This window comes from Hylobates moloch, unplaced genomic scaffold (assembly GCF_009828535.3).
Source record: "Hylobates moloch isolate HMO894 unplaced genomic scaffold, HMol_V3 SCAFFOLD_21, whole genome shotgun sequence".
NCBI lineage: Eukaryota > Metazoa > Chordata > Mammalia > Primates > Hylobatidae > Hylobates > Hylobates moloch.
Window position 1 is genome coordinate 30,851,706 of NW_026652296.1, and position 27,165 is coordinate 30,878,870.

A 27,165-nucleotide genomic window follows, 5' to 3' on the forward strand; every position below is an offset into this window, starting at 1 on the left:
TTATACAACTCTGGTCAACTTGGCAACAGTAATCAAAAGTCATAAAATCTCCTTTGACCCTAGGGATCCCCTACTATTAACAGTATTGTATCTTACAGAACCTAGGTATTTAGGAAAGGAAAAAAATGTTCAAAGATGTATTGACATTTAATAAAAGTAAATAACTGGACATAACCCAACTATCCAAGTACAGGCTATCAGGAAACACTGTGAAGGACTTTGAAATAGGTCTTGCCCACAGCCCCCACCCCTGCCTCCAATTACTGAGTGTTCTGTCTAATCTAGCCCACCTTTCTGAGTTGATTCCCCCTTTCATTTCACTGCCTTTGAGCTACTTTACAATTATGTAAATTAAGGGAAACTGATAACGCAGACGATTCTTGTTCATAGAAATGCAAATTGTGACCAATGGAATATAACTGATTATTGTTCTACAGATATCGGCCAATTTTGCCAGTTTTGTAACTATGAAGCAAACTCATTTCAGCATTCCTGCTAGGCTTATAATTATTTGTTCTTTGGATTCTCCTTTGAGCCAGTTAAAGTGTCCTACTGGTTCTCTCAATAATTAAGTTAAATACAATCTTTAACATGTTAATTTTATATTTGTATGAGTCATAATTTTAACTTCTAAAAAAATTATCCTTTAACAAGGTAGTTAAGTAAATTTAATGTTCATGTGATACAATTTACTTAACAGCCCTCTTAAAAGTTATAAAAACTATATGGCAACAGGGACAAATACTCCTGATAAAAATGGCAAGTGGGGAAAAATGCAGAAATGCAAAATTTGTACTACGTTGTGATTAAAGCTAAATGTTGTAAGTGCTTAGGGCAAGAAATAGGAAGGAGAAAAAAAATTGAAGTTGGATTTGTTAGGGTGGTAGGATCCTGGATTTTAAAAAAAACCCCTGACTTATTATTCTGTTATACATTAAAAATAATATTGGCGGGCATGGTGGCTCACACCTGTAATCCCAGCACTTCGGGAGGCCAAGGCGGGCAGATCACAAGGTCAGGAGATCGAGACCATCCTGGCTAACATAGTAAAACCTCATCTCTACTAAAAATACAAAAAAATTAGCTGGGCATGGTGGCACGTGCCTGTAGTCCCAGCTACTAGGGAGGCTGAGACAGGAGAATCACTTGAACCTGGGAGGCAGAGGTTGCAGTAAGCCGAGATTGTGCCACTGCACTCCAGCCTGGGAGACAGAGTGAGACTCCATCTCAAAAAAAAAAAAAAAAGTTGGCACTGTATTAGTTTCCTATTGTTGCTGTAACAAATGGTTTAAAGCAACACTAATTTATCACCTTAGTAATAAATTCTGCAGTTCTGGAGGTCAGAAGTCCAAAGTGGGCATCACAGGGCTAAAATTAAGGTATGGGTAGGGCTGTGTTCCTTTCAGGAGTCCTAGGGGAAAATCCATTTCCTTGCCCTTTCCAGCGTCTAGAGGCTGCCAGCATTCCTTGGCTTGTTGCTCTCCTTCCTCCATCTTCAAAGCCAATAGCTTAGCATCCTCAAAAGTCTGTCCACCCTCACATCGCCTTCACTGATGCTTGTATGGATCCATGTGCTTACACTGCATCCGCCCAGGTAAATATGGATAATCCTCCTATCTCAGGGTCCTTACTTAACCACATCTGCAGAGTCCCTTTTGCCATGTAAGGTGACACATTCACAGGTCCTGGGGATTAGGATGTGAACATCTCTGAGGACCCGCATCCCCAATCCAGAGGATTTCCCTGAAATGCAAGTTCAGTGAGAACAGCTTCCCATATGCCTGAGTGAAGGCACAATACTGACTGTGCAAAAGGACATAGTGTGGGATTCCATTTAAATTAAATTTCAGAATAGGCAACACTAGCCTATGGTGGAAAAGAATTATGATTATCACCTCCAAGGGCGGGGTGGGGTTGACTGGGGAAGGCCATATTGGAATTTTCTGGTATGGTGTTCTTTATCCTGGCAGGGGCACAAAAGTGTAAACAAACACTACTCTCTAGTCAATGACATGTACTGGGGGAATTGTAGTGATGTCTGCCATTTACTCTGAAGAGACATAATGGATAGTTTGATGGACAGATGGATAGACAGGTGATATATACAGTAACATGTTTATGATAGAATCTAGGTGGTGATTATATAGGTGTTCATTTTAATCATCTGTGTTGTTTGACAATTTTTATAAAAATGTTGGGGACGGTAAGATATGACCCTGGAATATGACTCTGGCACTCTAAAAATTATAAATTAACAAAAAGAACTTAGAAAGCCATTAAGCAAGCTGTTGAATAATTTCCTATTTAAAATCAATGATTCTCAACCCAGGCAATTTTGGATTGCAATTTAACGACTGCAACCTAGGTGTTTAGAAAGGTGTGGGAGCATTCTTGACAGTCTCTAGAACTCTCAGTGAGGACAGAGTGTTCCTGGCACGCAGGGCAGGGTCCAGAGAAGCTACTGCAACCACACAGCCTCTCTACAGGACTGTCTTTCTACATTAAATCTTACTGAGGAATACCAATTTAAAATCAGAATCTTCTCTTCGTATCTCTTCATTAATTTGCTTGCAGTTGCTTGGAGCACATCTCCAAGTGGACTGTGAGTTACTTCTCAAAAGTGTGCTCTATCTCCCACTTTTCTGTAACCCAAGAACACCCAGCATAGTGCTCTACCCAGAACACATATTTAATAAACATTTGGTAACAGGGGAGGGGATGTTCCCTGACTATCCCAGCTTGCCCTTTCAGGCAGTTCCTTTGATGCAAACCTATCCCACATTCCCCCTCCGACCCCCAACCCCTTAATAGCCAGTGAGGAAGGATGTTCACTGCTGCATTCTTCTGCCAAGACACAATCTTGAAACTACATCCCCACTGCCACCCTCCTTCACCCTGCCCAACCCCATCCCCCTGCACCAAATGGCAGGGGAGGCACCTGAAAATAACCACCATGACACAGAGCTGAGAAAAGCCGGCATAAAGCACTTTTATTGCAATAATAAAACTTGAGACTCATAAATGGTGCTGGGGGAAGGGTGCAGCAACGATTTCTCTCACCAGATCACTACACAGGACAGCAAAGGGGTGAGAAGGGGCTGAGGGAGGAAGAGCCAGGAAACTCTGAGATCAGCAGAGGGAGCCAAGCATCAAATAACAGGAGATGCTGAAGCTGCGATGACCAGCATCATTTTCTTAAGAGAACATTCAAGGATTTGTCATGATGGCTGGGCTTTCACTGGGTGTTAAGTCTACAAACAGCACCTTCAATTGAAACTGTCAATTAAAGTTCTTAAGATTTAGGAAGTGGTGAAGCTTGGAAAGTTAGGAGATTACAAAATTCCTGAAAGTCCATTAGAAAAACCACAGGATGAAAAAAAATAATAATAAGTCAGGCCACAAAGAAGGCTTCAGAGGTCCCTGCTGGCCCAGGGACAGATACCTGTAGTGTCCAACATTGCAGTGAACATGATCTGCTTTCAAAGGCAGAGGGTTTAAGGGGAGGGTGGGTGGGAATGGTGGAGGCAAAGGCTCTCCCCCCATCCTCACCTCAGTTTTAGGTAGGGCTTTTAATTTAACCCAAGGACATCTCTCAACTTGGAGAATAATTCAGTCCTCAACAGCGCCTCAAATCTGCTATGGCTTTGCAGCGCAGCAGCAAGAATGTTTAATATATAATAGATAAAAATTTCATCCAAAAAATTAAAATAAAATATTCTTGCAACCCCCCCCAACACCAATTCCTATTCTAACGTTAACCTATAACTTGTGCTGTTAATACTTGACCATGTACTTAACTGGAAACCTATACCCAAAAGACTGAAACTGAATCTTCACCCCAAAATGAAAACAAAATAAAATGAATAACTTGAGGTTTATGGCATGTAGTTTAGGTAAACACACATACGAGGAGAAAGGGGAAGAGGAAACAGGTGTCGGAAGCAAAGCTGAGTGACAACACATTCAGTCAGGGCAGATGTCTATACAAAGTGGAGTGGAACATCAGGAAAAGCTCCATATGGATTCATGTGCACACGTCTGGAGGCACCAGATCCCTCCATGGCAGATCTGTTGGGGACAGAAAATCTGTAAGTTTCCAGCAACTCAGTGTTCTTTGTGTGCAGTGGTGACAGCCACAATGCCATCTGCCACGCCGAATCCCTTCCCCAACAGCTGAGCAGTCTGAGACCAAGCCACTTCTGTTCCAGCTGGAGACAGCCAGAAGGGCTTGGGCTGGGTCCCAGGTGAAACAAACTTTCTCCTTAAATTGATCTGTGTGTTTTGTTTTTAATCTAAGGTTAAGTTTGCCTTGCTGAGGACAGCAGGAGGACCATCCACCCATGCTGCTGACAATACAGTTCCCCACTATCATTGGGTCTCCAACTGCTACATATAGGCATCACCTGGGAGCTTTAAAAAACTCTCAATGCCTGGGTTCCACTCCCAGTGATTATGATTAACTGGTTTAGGGTTTGACCTGGGCATCAGGAAAGCCTGAAAAATTTCCCAGGTGACTCTAATGTGCAGTCCAGACTGAGAATAAACTGGTCATTCATAATGTTGAGTATACTGGGAAAATATCTCCAGTATTCATTCACTCAAAACTTTCTGGGTTTGCCCTTGGACTTTCCTTCCAGACTCTTGCAAGAAGCTGAGACATTCTTTGGCAGTGGGTTGGGAGGGTTACTCTGGGTGACTTGTAGCCTTTATCCCTCTCTCCCCTCCCTCTACCTCATCCAGTTTACAGAAAGCCTGTTCCCAACCAGGAAAATAATTCCAAGGCTCCCTCGAGTACAGTTACGTTCAAAAAATGACTCAGCTCTCAAAGAACAGGAAGGGGATTTTGGCCTAGGTGCAGACCTCTGGGCAGACAAAGGCTCTGTAAAGTGCCAGGGATTCCCTCCCAGTAGCAATGACAGGTGAAGAAACCAGTTATCAAACTTAACCAGGCCTGTATTACCAAGGTGTGTGTGGTTCAAACTGAGACAGTTAAAAAAGCCCCTCCATTTAGAGATGTGCACAACAGGACAAGGTTACAAGTAGCTCTGACTACCATCGCAAATAGGATGGCAGCCATTTGTTGTGGCTTTCAAACAAAAGTGTCCCCACCCAGGCCTTGGCTGTGGCCCTCTGCTTCCTATGGCAGGAGGGGAGCAAATAAAAAGGTCTGGGGCCAGTTGGAAGGAAGCCAATAGCATTCATGTGCTTAATGATTCTAACACTTACATGAAAAGCTATGTGCTACTAGGATACTGAGTTTAGTTCCTAAGAAATGAGGGTGGAAGAGGGGAAAATCAACAAACAGGCTCTGGTCCTACTTTGCCATTGCCTGGATGTGACCTTGAGTAAGGCCTTTCTCTCTGGCCCTGTTTCCTTACTGTTGCACAATAAAGCTGACGCAGAGGTCCCTAAGATCCCTTCCTAGAACTGTCTAAGAGCGTCCTTTCAACTTCACAAGCATCCTCTGGCTTCATTTTTCCACTTCACTCACTGATAACGAGCTGGCCTGGGGGCCTCAAGTGTCCTGGGTGTGGACCCTGAGCAGGTGGACCAATGCAATAATGCCTCCCTCACACCATCTAACAGGTAGTAACCACAAACTGCAGTGAGGAGAGAGCCACAGAAGCTAGGACATGATATTCATGTCCAGAGGGCTTTTTTTTTTTTTCCCTCTAGCTTCTAGAAACACAGGGTAGAACAAAGTCATTCATTAAGAGTCTTATTTCCAAAGAACTAAAATGTTGGCACTACAAATTTGGCCTACATTTCCATAGTCCTCAATTCAGTTTTAATTTATAAACTACATAGAAAAACATTTAAACAGCTGCCATCTCCATGAGTTCAACTGGGAACATACACATGCCAATTCCTTTCCTTAGGATGACCAATTTTTACACTCAAAGCATATACTAATAACACTGAAAGGATACTCAATACAGAAAGAATGCAGGGGGAAAAATAGCCTTGTGGTGTTTTTTGTTCTCTCTGCTACCCATCAAACGCTGGGCATAACATGGGAGGAGCAAAGGCAGTGAAGGGCCCTTCAGCATCCCATTTCCTTACCCAAGAACAGGGAGCTAAGGGAGGAGGCCATTCCTGTCATTCCAGTTTTAGAAGCTCCACATCGAAGACGAGAGTGGCATGTGGTGGGATGATGCCTGGGTGCCCAGTGGCACCATAGGCATAATCTGGAGATATAGTCAGTTTGGCTCTCTGACCCACACTCATCTGTGAAAAGAACAAGGAAGACAGACTCAGCTGGACACACGCCCCAACTGTCTCTGTAAGAACAAAAGCTGTTTACCTAGGTGTTCCTTGGCCAGGATGGTATTGACTTTCCAGTGACTTTGCAGCTGCCCAGGCATCACCACCTCCTTGTCCAAGACTTGGGAGGTTGGCAATCAGATTCCATGACCCCTGCATCTCACTCCAAGAAGCCCAATGGCAGTTCAAAACCCCTCTTGACTCTCAGAACGGTCAGGCCCTCAACCTTTCTACCGAAGTCTTAATGACTAATGCTAGGCAGGTAACATTCCAGATGTCTCACCACCTAGTCCCCTTCAGTGATCTGTCACTCAAAGGACATGTTAAGTGACATCTATGCTCTTCTTGAAAAAGGAATACTCAACTTTGCTTTAAAAAAATATATACACAGAAAGTAATACTTGAGGGTAGTCTATTTTTTCTGTATTTTTTCTATTTATACTCTTTTACCCATATAGGAAAACTTCAAAAAAGACAATATGATTTTCTAGGCTACACAATAGCATGTACTGAATACCATTTGTGAAAACATTGATATACCTACAACAGAAAACATCTTTGGAAGGACATACCAGACATTTGCTGTGAGGAGAACAGTATGGATAGTGACCAGTAAGGAGAGATTTTTACTTTAAAAAATATATTTGTGTATATTTTCAGTTTCAAATTAAATACACAAATAAGTATACAACATCTACTTTCTGAACAGTGAGCAGGTTCTCTGCAGTATTTCCATCCTTTGACTTATCTCTGCTTTTGGTCTCCATGTGTATGTTCCCAGCTTTCCGACTCCACTGGATAGAGGATGAATAAAAAGGAAGCTCCAGGCTATGAAGTGTCTAATCCTTGCTCCCCTCAGAAGTTGGGACATGTTGGACCAAGGTGGTAAGGATAGTGAGGTATGGCTTTACCTTGTACAATTCAAAACAATCATATTCCTTGACTCAGCAATTCTATTTCCAGAATATTCTGCTAACAACTCAATAGAAGGAGTGATTTCATAGGCATATCCACACCAGGGATTAGTCATGAGAAATAATATAGTGGTGGCTTTAAATGTATTAACATGAAAAGATGTCCAAGATGGATGAAAAAAAGCTGCCAAAATAGTCCTTGTGGCAGGCAGGATTCCATGCCTGCAAACATGTAAAACCAAAACAATATCAAAAGGAAAGGAAAAGGAGCACAAGTCAATCTCCCCTTCTTCCTGTGTTTTTAACTCACTTGCTGAAAAAATATGCTGTGAAGAATTTAAAAGATGTTTTATGTAGATCTCAAACTACCCAGACTTCTCACAAATGACAGGGCTGTGACTGACGCCAAAGCACCAGTTAATGGGGGAGTCAGGCATCTGTCCAATACTCAACCATGCCTCTCCAAGCCTGGGAAGTGAAGTAGGCCGATAACACTATCTCGATGGCAGATACAGCACTCAATACATACAACGCAGTGATTGTTCCAATGCTGGAACAGTCATAGAAGATGGGTTGTGGTATGAACAATGGCTGGTATGCAAGATGGGGGATGGGCTACAGATCCAAGCGCCAGCCAGACTAGGGAGACAGAGGCAAAAAGCTATGGTTGGCAAGGTTTCCCAAGGGAAGTAAACTACAAAGCCTCACACTGCCAACCCTCTGCCCTGCAGGAACAGAATCCAGACACCTGGGAGTGGGACGGCTTCAAGTTCCTGAAAGTTGAGCAGTTTATTTGGAGGTAAATCAGTGATATTTTATAGAGGAAGTAGAGGAATGTGTATTCTGGAAAAGAGACACAGAAATCTGTCTTTTCATCTTGGTTAAATTTCTAATTCTCCTGGGTGAGAGGGAAGCAGACTAATTACCCATCATGCAGAGCCTAATTATAAAGTTCCCTGGGTCTCAGGTCACTGAAAAACATCCCTTTACCTGGTTAGAGCCAAGAAAAAATTCCTAGGTTTGATGGAAAGACAGAATCCAACTAAAATTTGGCAACCCTGGGTCCCTATTGTCTCCTGGGAATTTTGTAGTGTTGGCAGAACAAAAGCTGTTTCCACAAATGGGGAGGAAAGAGATTAGGAAACACACTCAAGACAAACGAAATGACTTTCTCCTTAAGTATGACCTCTCAGAAGTGGTCTGACACAATATGGTTAATAGTAAGATAAATACAAATTAAAACTACTGATATCATGTTTTACTCTTATTGTCCTGAGGCCAAAGATTTAACAATACACTGTGACGCTGGGGCTGGGAGGAGATTGCACCTTTATAGGCCGGTGGTGGCAGTCCAGAGTGCAACCCCTAGAGATGGCAACTTGACAAGACCTCTCAAAAAACACTACACACAGCTTTTGAGCCCCTCACCCCACTTCTGAGAGTATGTCCTATGGCAACATGTGCACATATGGAAAATAAAGTCTGTACAAAGTGAGTTACTGCAGCATTGTTCATAATAGCAAAATACTGGAAATGACTCAAATACTCATTAATAGGGCACTAGCCAAGTAAATTATAGCACACTTACATAAAGGAATACTAGGCAGCTGTAACACAGCTTACTCCTCATTTTTTTTTTCTCTTATGAAATGGGAGTTTCGCTCTTGTCGTCCAGGCTGGAGTGCAATGGCGCAATCTCGGCTCACTACAACCTCCGCCTCCCAGGTTCAAGTGATTCTCCTGCCTCAGCCTCCCAAGTAGCTGAGATTACAGGCACCTGCTACCATGCCCGGCTAATTTTTGTATTTTTAGTGGAGATGGGGTTTCACCATATTGGCCAGGCTGGTCTCAAACTCCTGACCTCAGGTGATCCACCCATCTTGGCCTCCCAAAGTGCTGGGATTACAGGCGTGAGCCACCGCGCCCAGCCTACTCCTCTTTTATATACTGGTATTGGGAGTGTCAAAAATGCATTAAGTGAAAAAGTAAACTGCAAAACCGTATATGTGTGAAAGCAAGAAAAAAGTTATGTTTTTATATGTGCTTAAACCACAATACAAGAAACATTAACAACAGGAGCTTCTTGTGGGGGTATTGGTCAGATGGGATGGGATAAGGGTGAGACTTTTCATTTTTTTTATTTTTGAACCATATAAATATGCCACCTATAAAAATAATATAAAAGGTAAATACTAGAACGCAAAACAAAACAAATGAGAGAGCATACCTGGGCAACCCCTTCTTCCCAGCCTCGGATCACCTCCTGCTTGCCTAGCATAAACTTAAAGGGCTTGTTTCTGTCCCGGGAGGAATCAAATTTCTTTCCATCTTCAAGCATCCCTGTGAAAAAGGCCACTGTAACATGAGCAACAGAGTAATGACACAAGACAAGTCAGAAACCAGCAGCAGAGCACTCATCAGAGATGCCAGTGCTGAAGAGTCTGGCAGGAACTGCAGTATCCAGGGAGGGTTTCCTGTGACCTCACTGGACATCTAAGGAGTTGCGGTAGTCCTACTCCAGACCTGTGAATGCTCTTCCCTGACTCCAGGCAATAACCCAACTACAAAAGGACCCCGCGTACCAGAGATGGGTGGCAGTCCACCTTCTTCTGGAGATGGGGAGTATAAACTTCCTCCTGCCCTGACTCTCCTAGCACCCCGTGGATTTTCTCCCGAACTAAAAATAACTGTGGTCCCTCGAGGTACACACAGTGTCTAGAAGTCACACACAGTGCAAGAAGCAATATTCCTTCCCAATATCCCCCATCATCTTTCACATATAACGTGTTCATATATTGCTCCTCCATTGTTCAGTGCAGGCAAATCCCCCTCCACCATCTACCACCCCCATGGTCTCCTCTCTGGTTCACTAATTGTGACCTACACACACTGCTGCTCTCCAGGCTGTGGGTCAGCACTATGGGATGTGGTAAGAGGAAGCTATAAGGCAAGCCTTCACCCTCATTCTAGTGCCAAGTGTCTCACACCAACAGGGAACCTGGGGCATAAAGCTGGGCCCTTGTAGGCTGGTTCCTGAGTTGTCATAATTTTCCTGGGAAAAGTAAAAACCAACCTGGGCTGAAGTAGAGAAATGAAAGAAAGAATTTGTGCAGCATTCATCCCACTTATTTTATCCAATGCTGCCCCAGAAACAACCCGTGCTCATTTTTGCACAGCTAATACTTTGTAACAGAGATGACTGAAGAGAACAGGAATACTAAGGAGGTTGAAGTGGTTGCCCTTGAAGAATTAACTCAGTAAATCCAGCCAACTGCTAGGAACTCTGTGGGCAGTGGTTCCACTCTGAGTTACTCTAAATGGGCTAGGTGCTTTCCACACATGAACAAATTCAATTCTTTCTCCACAGCACTATCCCCATTTCACAGATGAAGAAACTGAGGCAGACAGGGAGAAGTGAAGTAGCTTGCCAAAATAGTAAAACTACGTTATAAATACCATGCTCTTTCTACTATCCCAGTTTCCCAGAAGCTGGACAAGCCACGACAGCGCCTTCCAATAAAAGGGGAACTCCAGAGACGCTATGAGAAAAGAGGAACAGACATCTGCAATAGATATCTGCAACTTCCTTTTCAAAAACACCATCGGCATTGCTTTCTCAGGAAGCCACTGCCAGCCTATTGTGATAGCTGAGACTGAGTTCCTGAAAATTCTCTAATTAGGATCCCAGACTGGAGGGTCAGCCAGTGGTTAACATATAACGGACACAAAACTGATTTTATTGGAAGACTGAGGGTGGGCACTCACCATGGTTCTAAGCATTACTCAGAAGATCCATAAAAACATTACAGTTCTGTTTTGTAAGAGTTTAGGAAAAAAAGAAAATCCTGACAAAAATCCCAACCTAAAAAATAATGTCAACACTTGTAAGTAGGATGGGGAGGCAGAGATGAATTGGCACCGTTATCACAGCTACTAGACTATGTGGACTTTAACAAAATAAGAAACAGGGGTGGGGGTTGGGTGGTGGTATCTTAGCAGAGCAGGAGTAAAGATGGATGTCCTGGGGCAGAATGGGTACCAATGCTGCCTGGAGCTGGGAGCTGAGGACTAAGAGGTAGACAGGAGGGTGGGGACCCGTACCTGCTCCAAGGAACTGGTGCCCCAGAACTGGTAAGCTGGGGTATGCATTTAGCTCATTCGTTTACCAGAATGCAGTCACCACCTGATGAAAGAAATGACTAATGGCAGGACTTGAACAGTTCTCTATAAATGAGTACCTGGGAGAAAAACAGGTCTCCAGGCTCCACAATACCCACCAAACACACTGCCTTCAGCCCATTTCAAGCTGCACTTCTTACACGGAACCCAACCTAACCAACCTCAGAGGTAAGGGTGAGAGCAGAAAATGAACAGCTATGATTCTCCATTCCCTGGCCAGGCAGAGAGCCTTTCCATCCACCCTCATGAGACTGCTTGTAACAGAAATAAGGAAACCAACTCCAAGGCTCAGTAACCCACCCAAGGTCAGAACCACTGAGTGGCAGGGCCTGTGAGCCACAAAGGAGACTGGAAACCAGAAAGAGCTTCTCTCTGGTCTGTTATTTAAAGAAAAATATGCCCAGAGGGGCCACCTGGAACCAAGGCTGTGGCACCCTCACCTTCCGCTCTAATTAAACAACAACTTCCCAGGAGCAACAACAGCAACAACAGCCTGGCCCAGCAGATGAACTGGAATCAACCCAAGCCTTTCCCCTATGCCAGGGCTGGTGTGGCGCAGGCATACAGGTCAGTTTCAGCACTAACACCTACTTAGTTTGGGCACTACTTTACCTGCTGTGAAGTCTACTGGGATCTTCCAGGAAAGTCCCACCTCATTAGTAAAAAGAAAAAGACTCAGGAAGAAAGTTCCTGCTCTCCCTGTTGAATGCTGTGTGAGGATAAGATGTTTGGAGCATGGCAGTCACCCTGTGACTATGAGAAGGCCAGGCGTACCACAGGGTGGTCATTCCAGTGCTCTGAATCAACTCCAAACCACTTCCCTCAAGATTCACATTCTGAGGTGATTAAAAGTATGCTTTGAAGGTAAATCTATGGTGACAGTCAACAGATCAGTGATTGCCAGGAGTCAGGGGTAGAGGGAGGGAAGAACAGATGGAGCACAGAGAAATTTTAGGGCAGTGAAAATGTTCTGTGTAATACTATATATAATGGATACATGCCATTATACACTTGTCCAAACCCACAGAATGTACACCACCAAGAGTGAACCCTAATGTAAACTATGGACTTTGGGTGATCATGATGTGTCAATGCACGTTTGTCAATTGCAACACATGTACCATTCTAGTGGAGGGTGTTGATAATAGGAGGCTATGCATGTGTGGGACCAGTGGATATACGGGAAATCTCTGTACATGCCTCTCAATTTTGCTGAGAATCTAAAACTGCTCTTAATAACGTCTTACAAAAATAAAGAAGTCTGCTTTGCCTTAGGTTGGGTCTTCGGTTACCTGCAGCCAAATGAACACAACTGGCATAAGGTAAACCTTTGACATTTAGTGAGCACACAACAATGTAGTGCTGCCACGAAAGGAATAACAAAGAAATGGAACTCAACAACCAAAACCACAAAGAGCTATCCCTGATCTGTGACAATGGGACCAGTGTCTCATGTCAGGACCCAGTACACATACCCACATTTTGTCTGTGTATAAACAAAATTTACATGTAAGTTACTACATGGAATATACTTCTCATTTTTAAAAAGAATGCTGATTGTGACCCACTACATTTATTTCATGATACATTAATGGTTCATAACCCACAATTTGAAAAGTACCTAAAAAAAAATTAGCCTATTTCTTGCCAAACTTGAACACAGCCCTGACCTGTGCAAGATCGTATTTTGATTGCAATGAAAGCCATAGGGTACTGAGACAGACTCCCTAAACTTCCTTTTTATTCCTGATCAAATGCGATGCCAAGCAACCTCCAGACACTACATGCATCAATGTAATGTTGCTTTGCCTGAGGTGAGATACTTCAACTATCTATCTGACTGGTACCAGGCTAGGAGCACAAGGCAGGACACAGCCTGAATCTGCTGCTGCTGCTGCTGCTGCTGTGCCAGCATGGAGATGTGTATGTTCTTCAGTGGCTCTATGTGAGGATGCCTGTCTAACCCCAGCTCTCCTGAGCCTGCCTATCTTGGACACTGAGGGGCAAACCTCTCTGTAGTATCTTAAAACCATAAAAGCCAGGAAGCAGGATTTCTAAGTAAAGGAGCTTTAAGCAGGACCTTTGCCTAGGATCTTAATTTTCCTATGCTATTTTGGATGCTCTGTTGTCCCTGGGAAAGGGGCATGAGACTTGCTCCAGAATTTCAGACCATAGTCACCAACTGTCAATCTCATCTCCTTTCTAAGGAGAAATCTTCACAGGGAAGGGTTGCGTGGTGGCAGTGATGTTGGGATTCCTTGAGTCCAAGGAGAGGATTTCCCATAATCAAGTCTGAAATCTAAACAATAATCCCCAGAAATGGGTGGGGTGGTATGTGATTAAGTGGGTGTCACACAACTGGCACAAGCTATAGGACAAGGAGAAGGAGGGCTTCCCCAGTGGGGAGGAACAGGCCACGTATCTATGGCCCTAAGTTGTCAGGCTGGGGGAGAAGGTGGAAGCAGTGTTTGTTAAGCTGGAATGAGTGTGCATGTAGTATTTTCAGGGGTAGGAATTATGCTGTTCAGTCTGTAATGTCAAAACAGGTAGTGAGAACTTCCATTTCTGGTCACGGTGGAGGACAGGGATCAGATTTGTTCATGAAACAACCAACAACCAACCAACCAACCCCTTCGTCCCTACAAAAAGTCCACTAAAACCTAAAAACCACCTAGACAAAATAGCTACAATGATGGTTTGTAGGACACCAGACATCTGTAATGAAGAACAACAATCCTGAGACATGGGAAACAAGGCCAGCTCTATATCCTTGGGAGTTTCCAGGGAGAGGGACCTGGAGTGGAGCTCAAGGCACCTAGAGTCCATAGGACACAGTACCAGCAGGAGAGAGCTATAAAGAGATCCCTAGAGATCTGCAGAGGGTCCTCTTTTGAGTATTCAGCAGAGTCCCTCTCAGTGCATGTATCTGAGCCACTATTCAAGGCCAGGAAAAGAACTATCCAAAAGGCTTAGAGGAACAGTATCCAGTGCTCACACAGGGCTGGGATTAGTGCTTATTACCCCCGGTCTAACTGGAGAAGCTCATGATTGACACAGCACTGGACAGAATACTCAGGAAGATCTTGCCTATAGTAGGAAATAATCAGCCTTAAACTGAGCTCTAGACCTACCTAACAAATCACAAAAGCAAGACTCGCAAGCATCAAACTGTTTCCAGGTAACTTAAATGCTTCTCAGTATAAAACTCAAGAAAATTTATAGGAATAAAAATATCTAGCACCCCAAAAGGTAAAATTCACAATGTCTGGCATCCAAAGATTACCAGGCATGCAAAGAGGCAGAAAACAGGACCCACAATGAGGAGACTTATCAGTCAATTGAAAGCAATCCAGAACTAACACAAATGTTAGAATTAGTAGAGGAGAACCATAAGACTCCAACTTTCAGAGATGAAAACTACAATGTCTGAGATGAAAATTACATTGGGCTGAAATGAGAAAATATCCACACATAACACAGTAAAAACTTCACACCATTATCAAGCATTAACTCAAAATGGATCCTAGACCTAAATGTTAAGTACTAAACCTATCAAATTTATAAAAGAAAACATAAGAAAGGAATCTTTGTGACCTTGAGTTGGGTGAAGATTTCTTAGTATGATGTCAAAAAGCACTATCTATAAAAGAATAAATTGAACTTCATCAAAATAAAACAAATTCAGTACTTTAGGAAAGCACTGTTAAGAAAACAAAAGACAAACCATACACTGGGAGAAAACTTTTGCAAAGCACATATCTAATACAGGACTTAATATCCAGAATATAACAAACCACCAAAATTCAACAATTAAGAAAACCAATAAAAAAGGGCTAAAGATTTGAACAGATACTTCACTGAAAAAGACAGAGGGCAGGTAAGCATATGAAAAGATACTAAACATTCCTAGTTATTATAACAACACAAATTAAAACCACTAGGAAACGCATCTACCACTGATTAGAATGAGTAAAACTAAAAAGACTGACCACGTCAGGTGTTAGTGAGGATGTGAAGAAACTGGTATTCTCATACACTGCTAGTGGGAATATAACATAAGGCTTCATTAAACAGCTTGATAGTTAAGTTAAACATATACCTCCCATATGACCCAGCCATTCTAATCTTGAGTATTTATCCAAGAAAAATGACAGGCTGTGTCCACAGAAAAACTTGTACGCAAATGTTCAAAGCAGATTTATTAGCAATAGTCAAAAACTATAAACTAACCCAAACATCCACCAATGGGTAAGTTGGTAAATACATATATCTATATATAGAAAAATATTTAGCAACAAAAAGGAACAAACAACTGATACATGGGACAATACAGATGAATCTCAAAATAATTATACCAAGTGAAAGAAGGCAGACATAAGAGAACGTACTGTATGATTCCATTTATATAAAACTTTAGAAAATGCAACGAATCTACACTGACAAAAAAGCACATCAGTAGTTGTTACAGGAGGGTAAGGAGGTCACGGTGAATTGAAAGGGAAACAATGACACATCAAAATTTATGAAGCTGTACATTTTTAAAATGTGTAGTATACTGGATTTCAATCATGCCTCAGTAACTTTTTTTAAAAAGGAAAAGAAAAAGAGTAGGCAGTGGCATTTACTAAAATCCTATATATGTTTAGCTCCTACATTCACACTGGCAATGAATGAAAAGTGCTTCCTCTCTTTGGGGAGGGAACAGGTAAAGCAGGCAGCAAGTCAAGTCTCAGCAGTTGCTCCAATTTTAACTCTGGAGATCACTTGTTGTGCCAGGAGCTGGAGCCCTTGAACAGTGAAACCACCTGCCAAGTTAGTGCCATAATTTCCTAGAGAAAGCGTGCCCTGCTAAGAGAAGGCAACTGAGGTTACAGTGCAGATAAGACAGCTGACAGTCTTTAAGCTCTAAAGGCCACTCAGCATAAAACATCACAAGCATTGCCTCTAATGCAGAACTGACCGATTTCATTCCTGGCCATACAAGCCTGTAACTCATGCCTAAGAAACTGCCTGGAATAGCTCCATATTCTTAAGTATTTAGTCTTGGCTCTCCTGACTGAATGCAGCCCAAGCTCATTGACCTGGCCTGCGTTCTGTGTCCTGGTGGCACGTGTGGTGCTGGTACTCAAGAGCACTCTTGGATTTGCTTTACTTGCATGATTTTTAAGAACCAGAAGGACAAGCATAAGGCCTTCATATTTAGACCTTCTTCCCTATATGGTAACAAGAATATGAGGGGTAATCCCACAATGGTAAACTTTACTTTAAGCACCTTTAGTTACTAATCAGTGAGAAAAATGTGAAAATGTGCTCCAGTTAAAAGCACAAGACCATGAAAAGAGCCAAAGCTATGACTGACTGCATGCAAAGGCTGTTGATGTCATCTTCGCCTGGGTCTCCTCCTGAACTGAAATCCTTGGAAAGGGAGCAAAAGGGTTTAAAAAACAAGACGGTGCAGACAGTCTCAAGTCTGTCTACCCCACAGCAGCTTGCTCTTTCCTGTTGCTTTTCAAGGAATCAGCAGAGGGAGACCTGGCCAGCAGCTCCTGGGCAGCAAAGTATCCCCAGACTGTGTTCCTGGTGGTTGGCTCAAGCCACTAAAGCAGTGGTTAAGACTCAAGACCAGGACTTGGAGATTCACAAGGACCACTGAGAAATTATTTCACTAATAACCCAATAGAAATGGAGTCACTTCCAGGGCACTCTGCTTTGGGGAAGGGCAGAGTGCCATATACCTTCTACTGGGTAAGAGGACTGAAGAAGGCACCTCTACAGACTTATGGCTTCACTACTTGTAGTGAAAGCTCATGACTCACAATGCAGTTTATAGTTGCTCATGAATCTCTGCAGGAGTGTTTCCTATAGGCAGCATTTTACAGGGACCAAAATATGGTAAGTTCAAGATTAAAAAAAAACGACTAAACTAAACCAAAAATCAAACATAACAAAAAAACAAAATATCCTAAGCCCCAAACCTTCAAAATAAAATAAAGTCCTTGCCATTTACAGTTTGGAGAGGGACAAAGGATTTCTACTTTCAACACGCAGGTGAGTTTCTTAATGACAAAAGGTACAATGAGGCCAGCTGCGGAGGAGGCTCATGCCTATAATCCCAGTGCTTTGGAAGGCCAAGGCAGGAGAATCACTTGGGGCCAGGAGTTTGAGACTGGCATGAGTTGGCAACCAGCCTGGGCAACACAGCAAGACTCACGTCCCCAATCCTGTTTCTGCAAAAAATTAAAAAAACAAAAACAAAAACAAAAAACAAATTAGCCAGACATGGTCCTAGCTACTTGAGTGGATGAAGTGGGAAGATCGCTTGAGCCCAGAGGTTTGAGGTTGCAGTGAGCTATGACTGCACAAGTACACCCCGGCCTGGGCAACAGAACGAGACTCTGTCTCTTTAAAAAAAAAAAAAAAAAAAAAAAAAAAAAGGTGTGTAATGGTTGAATGGATGGAGGTAGGGGGAGCCAGTATTTTTCTGCGGCTTTGCATTTGAAGCCACTCAGAACATTCCCAGATGGGTGTATGGCTCAAGGTCTAATGGTTTAGCTGTTTCTTTCTCTCTTCTCCTTATTAGATACAGAAGCTCTCTTAACCACCTTTTACTCAGCTGCCTTACTTAGAGACTCATAAAACTCAACAGACTTCATACCCCAGCATGGTGAAGAGCACTCCCCTCATGCTTTAGTCTCTAGCTCATGATCACTTCTTCATTCCCATATGAGTTCTATGTTCACAAAGGGAGGAGTGGTTAGCTGTGTTTGTCCCCAAATCCATTTATGGTAGCTATATTTACTGTGTACATATAATGTAATTAAATAGTATGTAAATCAATAAAATGAGTGTGAATGCAAACAGTGGTTCTAGCTGACTGCTGGGAAAGACTCAATAAAGGCAAGTCACTAAAAAACCATTGCTAGTGAATAATCATATGGGAGACTACATTTAGAGAAAGAAATCTTAAAAATCTGGAAAGGTTTGTTTTTAAATGTTCTCACAATAGTCTTTGCTCTACTTTAAAAAAGGTCAAATTGGTTTTTGCAAGAACTATGATGGGAAACTCCACTAGCAGAGCCATACTCAAAGATAAAGACATAGTCCTTTAGCAAATGATTTATGTTAGAGCTTGAAATAAAATGTTTACAGAAGCCATGTCACTTTTATGTTAGCATACCAACTGCCCACTTGTTTCAATCATGATGGGTAAAAAGGGATTCTACATTTAGATAGGCAAAAGATACAAATTCATATCTTACATTCTTATTCCATTTCTGGGTCTCTGTGGCTGTATTCCAGCACAACCTCCCTGAAGTGGGGTTCTGAGAACTCCTTATGAGTGAGGGGTATGACCAAAGGTCCAAATGCCTACCCAAAGAGGGAACCAGCTCACTCTCACCATCATTTTCCTGAGATCACAAACAGTGCAAGCACATTTCCCATACGCAGTATGGAAATGCTTCTAACCTTTGGCTAAATCTCTTTAGATCCTATAACCAAAAGTGTACTTTCAAAGGCAGGGCCCATGATGGGAAGAACATGCAGGATCCAATGGCAATAAAAAGAACACAGACCAGAATGCATGCCCTGTGGGTGTGTCTCTCCATTTTCCACTTTAATCACAGTATAAATAAGAGGGGTTACTACCACATTATATTGCATGCGGAGGGGGAGAAAGAAATACCACTAGGCCGGGCACAGTGGCTCATGCCTGTAATCCTACCACTTTGGGAGGCTGAGACGGGTGGATTGCCTGAGCTCAGGAGTTTGAGACCAGCCTGGGCAACATGGCGAAACCCTGTCTCTACTAAAATACAAAAAATTAGCCAGGCATGGTGGCATGCGCCTCTAGTCCCAGCTACTTGGGAGGCTGAGGCAGGAGAACTGCTTGAACCCAGGGGGCAGAGGTTGCAGTGAGCCGAGATTGCACCAGGGCACTCCAGCCTGGGCGACAGAGTGAGACTCTGTCTCCAAAAAAATAAAAAGAAAAAGAAATACCACTTAACAATAGCTAGCTGGAAGTGGTAGAAATATGCATTTTCTATAGGGTATAATGGTTAAAGGCATGAGTTCTGGACCTCTGTTACAGACTATTATTATAACTCCCTCCCTGGTCTCCCTGCTTCTGCCCTTGCTCTCCTAAAGTCTAAACCTGACACAGCAGCCAGACCCTACTACCCCTCGGCTGAAAAACTCCTGTGACTCCCCCATCTCAGGAGATAAAACTCTTAAAATGGCCTACAAGATCCTCTAAGAGCTGTCAAGCCTCCGCCCCTACCACCATCCCTCTGACTTCACCTCTGATTACTCTTGTACTTTTCCAGTCCCAGAACATTGCTTCCTTATGTTCTACATACACACCAGGGATACCCCCACCTGTGGGCCTTTGCATTTGCTGTTCTCTCTGCCTAAAATGATCTTGCTCAAATAGTCACATAGGTTACATCCTTACCTCCTTCAAGTCTTTGCTCAAATGTCACTTTCTCATTGAGGCCTTTGCCAATCTATCTAAAATCTCAACCTTTTCCTATTCCCTCCTTAACACTTACTAGCTTATATGCAACAGTCTTGCTTATTAATCATATTTATTATGTCTTTTCCACTACAGTGTAAGATGAAGGCAGGAACTGTGTCTTCTTCACTCCTAAATTCTTGGTAGCCAGGACAGTGTCTTGTACATAGCAGACATTCATCAAGTACTTACAGAAAAATCAAAGGTACCCTTTTCTCCTCCTGGCCTGTGTATATACTTGGAAGATGCTTTCCTCCTGGCTGACTGCACCATACACACCCAAGACCAAATGGCACTTCCTCCAAGAAGTTCTAGCCTATAGGTGTAGGTTGCCTGAGGTACTTTCATTGTAACTGACCACTCCCTACAGGGTTAGCATCTTGAGGGCAACACTGAGGCTTTGCCCAGCTCCTTATATATTCACTGAGTGACTGCGGGAATGCCAGGTCCCAACTGGCCACTCATTCAAACAGTCACTGAATAGCTACTCTATGCCAAGATTGATGGGGAGACCTTGGAGAACAACACTAGTGTGGGTCTGGCCTCCTGGAGCCTTCAGTCTGTTGGGGAAAGAGTAGATGTTTAACTACACGGATCCTGACTATGATGGGGGCTAAGAAAATAGATGGGTGCATTGTTGCAGAATTAGAAGCATGCATGTACGCATGCAAAGTGTTACTTAAGCTGTGCTATAAAGAACAGAAAAGAGCCTGTCATGCAGTGGGGAGTGGGGGCAGTGTGGTGGCACCTAAGCAAAGGGGCAGAGACCTCCATGTGGGAAAAGGCTTGGAGCATTCAAGGAATGCAGGCCAAGGTGGCTTGAGCTCCTGGGAGAGGAAGAGTAAATAGAAAGAGACAGTAGCATCTAGGAACTGGTTATTTCTACCTCCTCGACTTTCTGCACTGCTAGAATACACCTGGTCAAAATCAAACGGGTCCAGGGGAGGGAATGCAGAGACTTGGTTAAGCTTCTTAGCAGGAAAAGAAAACAAAAAACAGAAGAAAAAATAGAAGTAAAAATAAACAAATGTCACTATGAGCACCAAAGGGAGAACTGGATGCTATGTGATTAAGTTATTCATAATAACCTTGGCTTCTTCCATGGGAAACAGCAGGTGACAATATTTTTAGAGAAAATTCCAAGGCAGACAAATGATTTCCAGTTTATGGATACAATAAACCCCTCAGTACTTCATAAAAATCAGTTTAAGCACTTAAAATGTTCTAGTTAAAACATCTATGAGTAAATAGGTGAATTTATGGTATGTAAATTATATTCAATAAAGCTGTTACCAAAAAAAAAAAAAAAAGGTCATGGACGCCACTGAAAGGAACCAGAGCTCTTTGAAAGATGGCTGATAATTGGACCAGAGTAGTGAAACCGAGAAATGGATGAAGGAATGGTGGGAGCCTGTCAAAAAGGTACTGGAGCCAGCTTGAAGGGCTCCTACTGGCCAAATTTAGGATGATATTAGTATCAAAAAGAATAACGGGTATCATAGATCTTATGGCCCTGACAAAAATTTTGAGCCCACAGTACAGTAAAAGCAAATAGAGGGGGAAAAAGTCACTTGCCCCCACTGGGAATGGCAACACCCCATCAGTTAACATTCATTTTTCATTTTAAAAATTGGTAATTAAAGGCTGGGCATGGTGGCTCATGCCTGTACTACCAGCACTTTGGGAGGCTAAGGAGGGTGGATCACTTGAGGCCAGGAGTTTGAGACTAGCCTGGGAAACGTGACGAAACCCGTCTCCACAAAAAATACAAAAATTAGGATAGGTGGCATGCACCTGTAGGCCCAACTATTCGGAAGGCCGGATGGGAGGCCGGGATGGGAGTCTGGGAGGTCGAGGCTACAGTGAGCCATGATCAAGCCACTGCACTCCAGCCTGAGTGACAGAGACACTGTCTCAAAAAATAAAAATAAAAATTGGTATTTAAAGGGAAAGAATTAGCTTTACCTTATCTTATAGAAGGATAACAGCTAATAAATGTAGAAAGAATGAAGGAATTTTAAAAATCAACACTTTGTGAATGCCAATGACTTCTTCAGGGGAGAATTATCAGGTGGTGTAAACACCACTAGGTGAAAGGCTGATGAGCAAGAGACCATCTATGGCTACCTAAGCACTCCACAGATCACTGCTAAATGCAAAGGGAAGAATGTACCTTTACAAAAAAGATCAAATTTAGCATCACAACCAGTGATGTTTCCCATGTGTGCTGAGGATGAAGTACTCACTAAAATGTTTAAACGGAATCTATTCAGACAACTTAAAACATTAAACATCCGGTTCAGAAAATCAAGGCAGGGAACAAGTTAAACAATACCATGAGAAAACAGTAAGACAGATGTGGAGTATTCTATAACTAGCCTGCTCTCTTTGAAGAAATCAGGGTTATTAAGAAAAAAACAGCTAAGGACTCTTCTAGACTGAGATTACAGACATAACAACTGCGATGAGTGAGGCTCAATGGAACTGTGGTTTTAAAAAAGAGCAACACTTTGGAGATAACTGGGTAGTCTCAATAGGCATTTGCTTCACAGCAGGCATCGTTACTCCCATTTTATAGACAGAATGTGGAAGCTGGGAACTGTGGGACAATTTGTTCAAGCTCTCATAGCCTGTTATATGGCAGGGCCAAGATCAGAACACAGCAAAGAACCCACATCCTCTTTGGGGATCACTGTCCACCTGGCACCACTTCTGCCCACTGCCTGAGCTGGCACTCTACACACCTGGGATACAACCGGTGTCCTGTTTCTGCCTTTGCCCCCAAAAGCCCATTGTCCACACAGTAGCCAGAAGGAGGGTGGGGGGGCAGGGGGCGTTAAAATCCAAGCCAGCCAATGGCTCCCACCTGAGTTAGAAAAAGGCAACGTTTTTGTAACAACCAACGAGGCTCCACCGTCCCCTCATCTCCTGCCACATACCCTTTCACACAATCCACTTCCTGTTCCTCTAACGCACTGGTCTTCTTGCTGTTCCTCTAATGCACGGAGCAGGCTCCAGCCTCAGGGTCTTGCACTAGCTCTTCCCTCTGCCTGGATACTCTTCTTCTAGACAGCCCTGTAGCTCCCTCTCCAATGTCCTTTGAGTGAATGTTAAAATGCCATTTTTTTCAGAGGCCTTTTCCAATCACCTTCACGAAAAGCAGCCAACTTCCCTTCCCATCCCTCACCTTAATCTCTCCACAGTGCTTCTTACTACCTGATGTGCCCCATGGCCATACTATCAGTCTCCTCATCATAAGCAAAGCCCCACCAGATCAGGTCTTTGTCTATTTAGTTCACTAGCCATGTCCCTAGAGCCTGGCTTGCTGCTGTTGCTCAAAAAACATCTGCTGTGGGAAGGCAAAGGGACTTGTTGCAACCGTGCCCCAATAGATACAGCCTGCGTGCCTCAAGACAGCACACGTCAGGGGAAGCCATCTGAGGCATCTCTGCTGAGGGTGAGCCTCCCTCCAGACATCAGATCACCAACCAAGAGATACCTAGCAAGGGAGCAGATGGAATAAAGCAGAGGAGAGGGGGGAACAAAGCTAAGGAAAAGCAAGGGGCTTGAGGAAGGCTGCAGCAAAGTGGCCACACCTGTCCTGGGAGCCTCAGCAGCCCTCCCAGTCAACCTCCTGAGGACATGAGGTTGAGGGGCTCTTGGTTTTTCTCAGTCAGAAGCCGGGAGGCTATACCTGACTTAAACCTGATCCCAAGGACAAAATGTCCAGTTAGTTACTTTTTAAGAAGAAAAAAGAAAACATTCCTTCAATCCCCTTGAGGCTGCTCTCACAATGGCAGGCACACGGCCTGCTGAAGTAAGTAAAAGAGGTCTAAACCTAGCTGTGTGCCAGGACAAGCTCAACAGTAAAGATGACGAAGCTACTGAAGGCAGCAGGGAGGGGCCATGAGAATTCGCTGGCTCCTAAAGGCACTTACTTGGCAGGTTACCTTTCCACCACCTCCCTCCCACCTCAAAGCCTGTCATGCTCCTAGGAGATGCTTAGCTGGTGATAGTGAACTTTGTATTTTCCCTCTGGTACCACAGAGGTAGTGCAGGCATTCCTTTGAGGCCTTGCTCATGCTGTGCTCTGCTAGAAGGTCACGGAAGTCACCAGAGGGACCCTTGGGAGTGGCATCAAGGTGACTGACAGCCATGAATGGCTTTTAAAGCATCCACGTGGTAAAGGGCAGTCTGTGCTTTGCACATCTGTGATGGCTAAGGGGAGATTTTGGCCACCTTACTGCCACCCCTCTTTCTCTGGACCCATGCCCAAATCAGCTGAGTGGACACCGGGCAAGAGCTGACTGGATCAAGAGTGTTCACCTTACTCAAACTCTCCTTCTCAGGAAAAGTAACAATCAGAATCACAGCCAAGAAATCTGAGCCAGATACTCAAAAAAGACAGAGAAGCTGGCCATGGGGAGAGGTGAGGGGTGAGCATGCAGGGGACTTCCACCACCCACCAGCTGGTAGAAGCAGACAAACACAAATCTCTAACAGGAGACTACTGAGGCAGTCAGGCAGGAAACAAAACAAAACACAAAACAACCAAAAAACGCCAAAAAACAGAGATGAGAAGTAAGGGCATCATGATTATTTCTTTTCCCTTCTTCGGACCTAGTGGGCTTCCTGCCTCTGAAAACCCCTGGAACCTTTATAACCTCCACTTTCTGATCATGTTCCCCCAAGATGGATTCTGTTCCCAGTGACTTAAAAGCCTTAAAATGCTACAGATGAGATCTCACAGTGCCTACCCACTCCTCTCACGCCCCCACAGGTCTCAAACAGGTTATTCCTGGGAGGCTGGTGACAAAGACCCACGGGAACAAAGCCGCCAGCCTGCTCGAAAACAGTCTATTCTGTGAGCATGAGGCAGAGCTGGCTTCTCACTAAGGCGTCTTTATAGGGCTTATCAAAACGAAACCAAAAAGAAAGATTTTGTCCTAATGCATGCCAGGGTCCTGCTGCTGCTCTGGAAACATGTGGGTGGGTGCCACCCGCGAGAAAAACACAGACTTCAAGAGGCACTGGAAACCCTGATGGTGTTCTGGGTCTCATGACCATCTGTTCTCATAGGAAAAGGCTCCAGACATGCTGTGTGGGGATATTTCACCAAGAGGCATGGTGAAGTGCGGCACTGCCTACATGCTGGGGTCCAGTCCTGTTGGCAGCACCAGAACATGGGCGAGCATGAGGGGCAGACGTGGGAGTGGGACACATGTTGCCAAGCACCCTAGTGTGGCTATGTACAAGCTAGGGTGGGGAGGGGGTGCGGCAGAAGGCAGCTCCTCACGGCTTGAGTCCCAGTCTTTGCCCCAGTTGGCTGCGGAACTGAATGAACTGCCCACTCACCCCGGCACTGTAAATGGTTACTCTTCTCATCCTTCCGATGAAAAGTCACCAAACGGATGCGCTTTCATCTATCAGACCTCCCAGGCTCAGGTGCTGACTGTGGCCTACAAGGACAGCTATCTAAAACATCAAAAGCACTTTCCAGCTTCTTTCACAGACATGAGACTGCTTGCTCCCCACGAAGATGGGTTTCAGTAACTCCTCCTTTGGCAGCATTTTTAAAGTTCTAGTCCTTAACTTCTACCTCCTGCCCCCATTTCTACCCATGGAGAAGGGCCACAGAAATAAAAGGGCATGGGAGGAGGGATGTTAGTTGCCTTTTCCTCTATCCAGTGAAAGTCATTTCCCTCAATAGAGGGATTCCTCCATGTTTCCATGATTTGGAAGGGAAAGGTGGAGCTTATTCCTGAGCAACTTGGCCAGAACTGCCCACAGCCTACTACCCAGGAGGAGGAAGAGGAGGAGAGGGAGTGGGAAAACAGAGGGAAGAGGGGGGAACAGAGGAAAGGGTGGGAAGGTTGCGAAAGGGGAAGGAGGAGGGGGAGGGAAGGTTATTCGTATCAACAACTGTGGCTACACCAATCACTCCCACCCTTGTGGGACCCATAGCCACGGAGTCTCCGCCAACTCAGCTCTCCCCCTCCCCCGCCCCATACAAACCAGGACGACCTTGTAAGGACAAGGAGTAAGACAGTCCCAAGGCACACGACCCTGATGTTTGAATTCTGCCTGGGGAGGGGGAGGTGTCTAAAATTTCCTTTGGCTTATATTATCACTGTGTATTAGCTTCCAGATTCTTTATCTTTAAAATGAGGATGAGAAAAGTCTCTACTTCTAGAAGAGCTGGGGGAGTAAATTACACGTGCAGTTTTCGGTCAGCCTGAGCCAACGCTGCCACTGAGCCTTGGATTTGTAAGTGGCTCAAAAGTAAAAAGACGGAAAAAGGCCGTGCAGCTCTACTTCCCCCAAGGCCAGGAAAAGCCAAAGCAATGACTTAGGAAGTGGGATGTTTCTCCACCCCGCGGCAAAGGGGCGAATTCCGAGTTCCCCGGAGGAAGCAGCAGCTCTGCATACTCGGAATTACCTCGTCCTCATCTCCAGTGAAGGGAGGGATGGAAGTGGGGGCAGGGGCACAGAAATGGTACAAATCCTTCCTAATGATCCCTGGCCAGAGCTCTGCCCATTCCTAAAAGTGTGACCTTGGGAAAGTGACTTCGCCTCGCCAAGCCTCAGTTTCCTCATCTGTGCAGTGGGCATAAGGGCAGCATCTAAGGTGCAGAAATGCTTCTGATAGGTTAGATAACGCCTAGCCCGCAGTCAATGCTCACAACCGCCGATTCAGACCCACCCGGGTTCCGCAAGCCGGAGGCTGCCCCTGAGCCACCGCCCAGGCCTCAGCCTCGGGCCATGCGGGCCTCGCCGCCGCCACGCCCCGGGCCCCAGGCCCTGGGCCCCCAGGCCTTGACGGCCAGCCGCACCCGGGCTGGGGACTGCGGCCCGGGCCCCCTCACCGCCGGGCCCCAGACTCACCGGTATAGTGCACCACGCAGGTCTGGCCGCGCTTCGGGAAGGTGCGCCCTGAGGAGACAGAGACCGGCATGGTGAGCGGATGCGCGCGGCGACAGAGGTACTCCGAGCCGCCGCGCGCCACTACTCACCGTCTCCTGGGGAGATGGTTTCCACCTGCACTCCCATGGCGGCGGCGGACGCTGAGCGGGCGGGCAGCGCGACGGGCGGCGTGGACCGACAGCGACCTGGCGGCGGTTCCACAGCTCTGCCTAGTCCCTCGGCGCGTCGCCTGCGCACGCGCACGCCCCCTCTCGCCCAGCCCTGCGTGCGCGCCCCACACGGCGCGCACGTCCCGGAAACCCAGGCCTCCGGAAGAGGGACCGGAAGCCCGGAAGCCCCGAGACCTCCGGAAGCCCCGAGGCCTCCGGATAC

The 27,165-nt window shown here is 44.7% G+C and overlaps 1 protein-coding gene and 1 long non-coding RNA gene across 3 annotated transcripts in view; one reads left to right on the forward strand and one right to left on the reverse strand.

Moving 5' to 3' along the window:
- Positions 1-12,631, forward strand: part of LOC131382201 (uncharacterized) — a 52,997-nt gene extending 40,366 nt beyond the window's left edge. The window contains exons 2-4 of the long non-coding RNA XR_009211461.1: positions 7,046-7,163; positions 7,910-7,977; positions 10,546-12,631. This is a non-coding gene — a long non-coding RNA (uncharacterized LOC131382201). The remainder of the gene's footprint in view (positions 1-7,045; positions 7,164-7,909; positions 7,978-10,545) is intronic.
- Positions 2,966-27,046, reverse strand: FKBP1A (FKBP prolyl isomerase 1A). Of its 2 annotated transcripts, XM_058432886.1 has the most exons (5): positions 26,883-27,046; positions 26,755-26,802; positions 9,406-9,533; positions 6,064-6,228; positions 2,966-4,068 (listed from the first exon to the last, which is right to left on the reverse strand). In XM_058432886.1, exons 1-4 carry the CDS (start codon positions 26,917-26,919, stop codon positions 6,100-6,102), a joined length of 342 nt encoding a protein of 113 aa, XP_058288869.1. In that variant the 5' UTR covers positions 26,920-27,046; the 3' UTR covers positions 2,966-4,068; positions 6,064-6,099. The 2 variants fall into 2 exon arrangements, with proteins under 2 accessions (XP_058288869.1, XP_031998722.1); XM_032142831.2 differs by lacking the exon at positions 9,406-9,533 and having other exon boundaries at positions 26,883-27,041.
- Between the last annotated feature and the right edge of the window lie 119 nt (positions 27,047-27,165).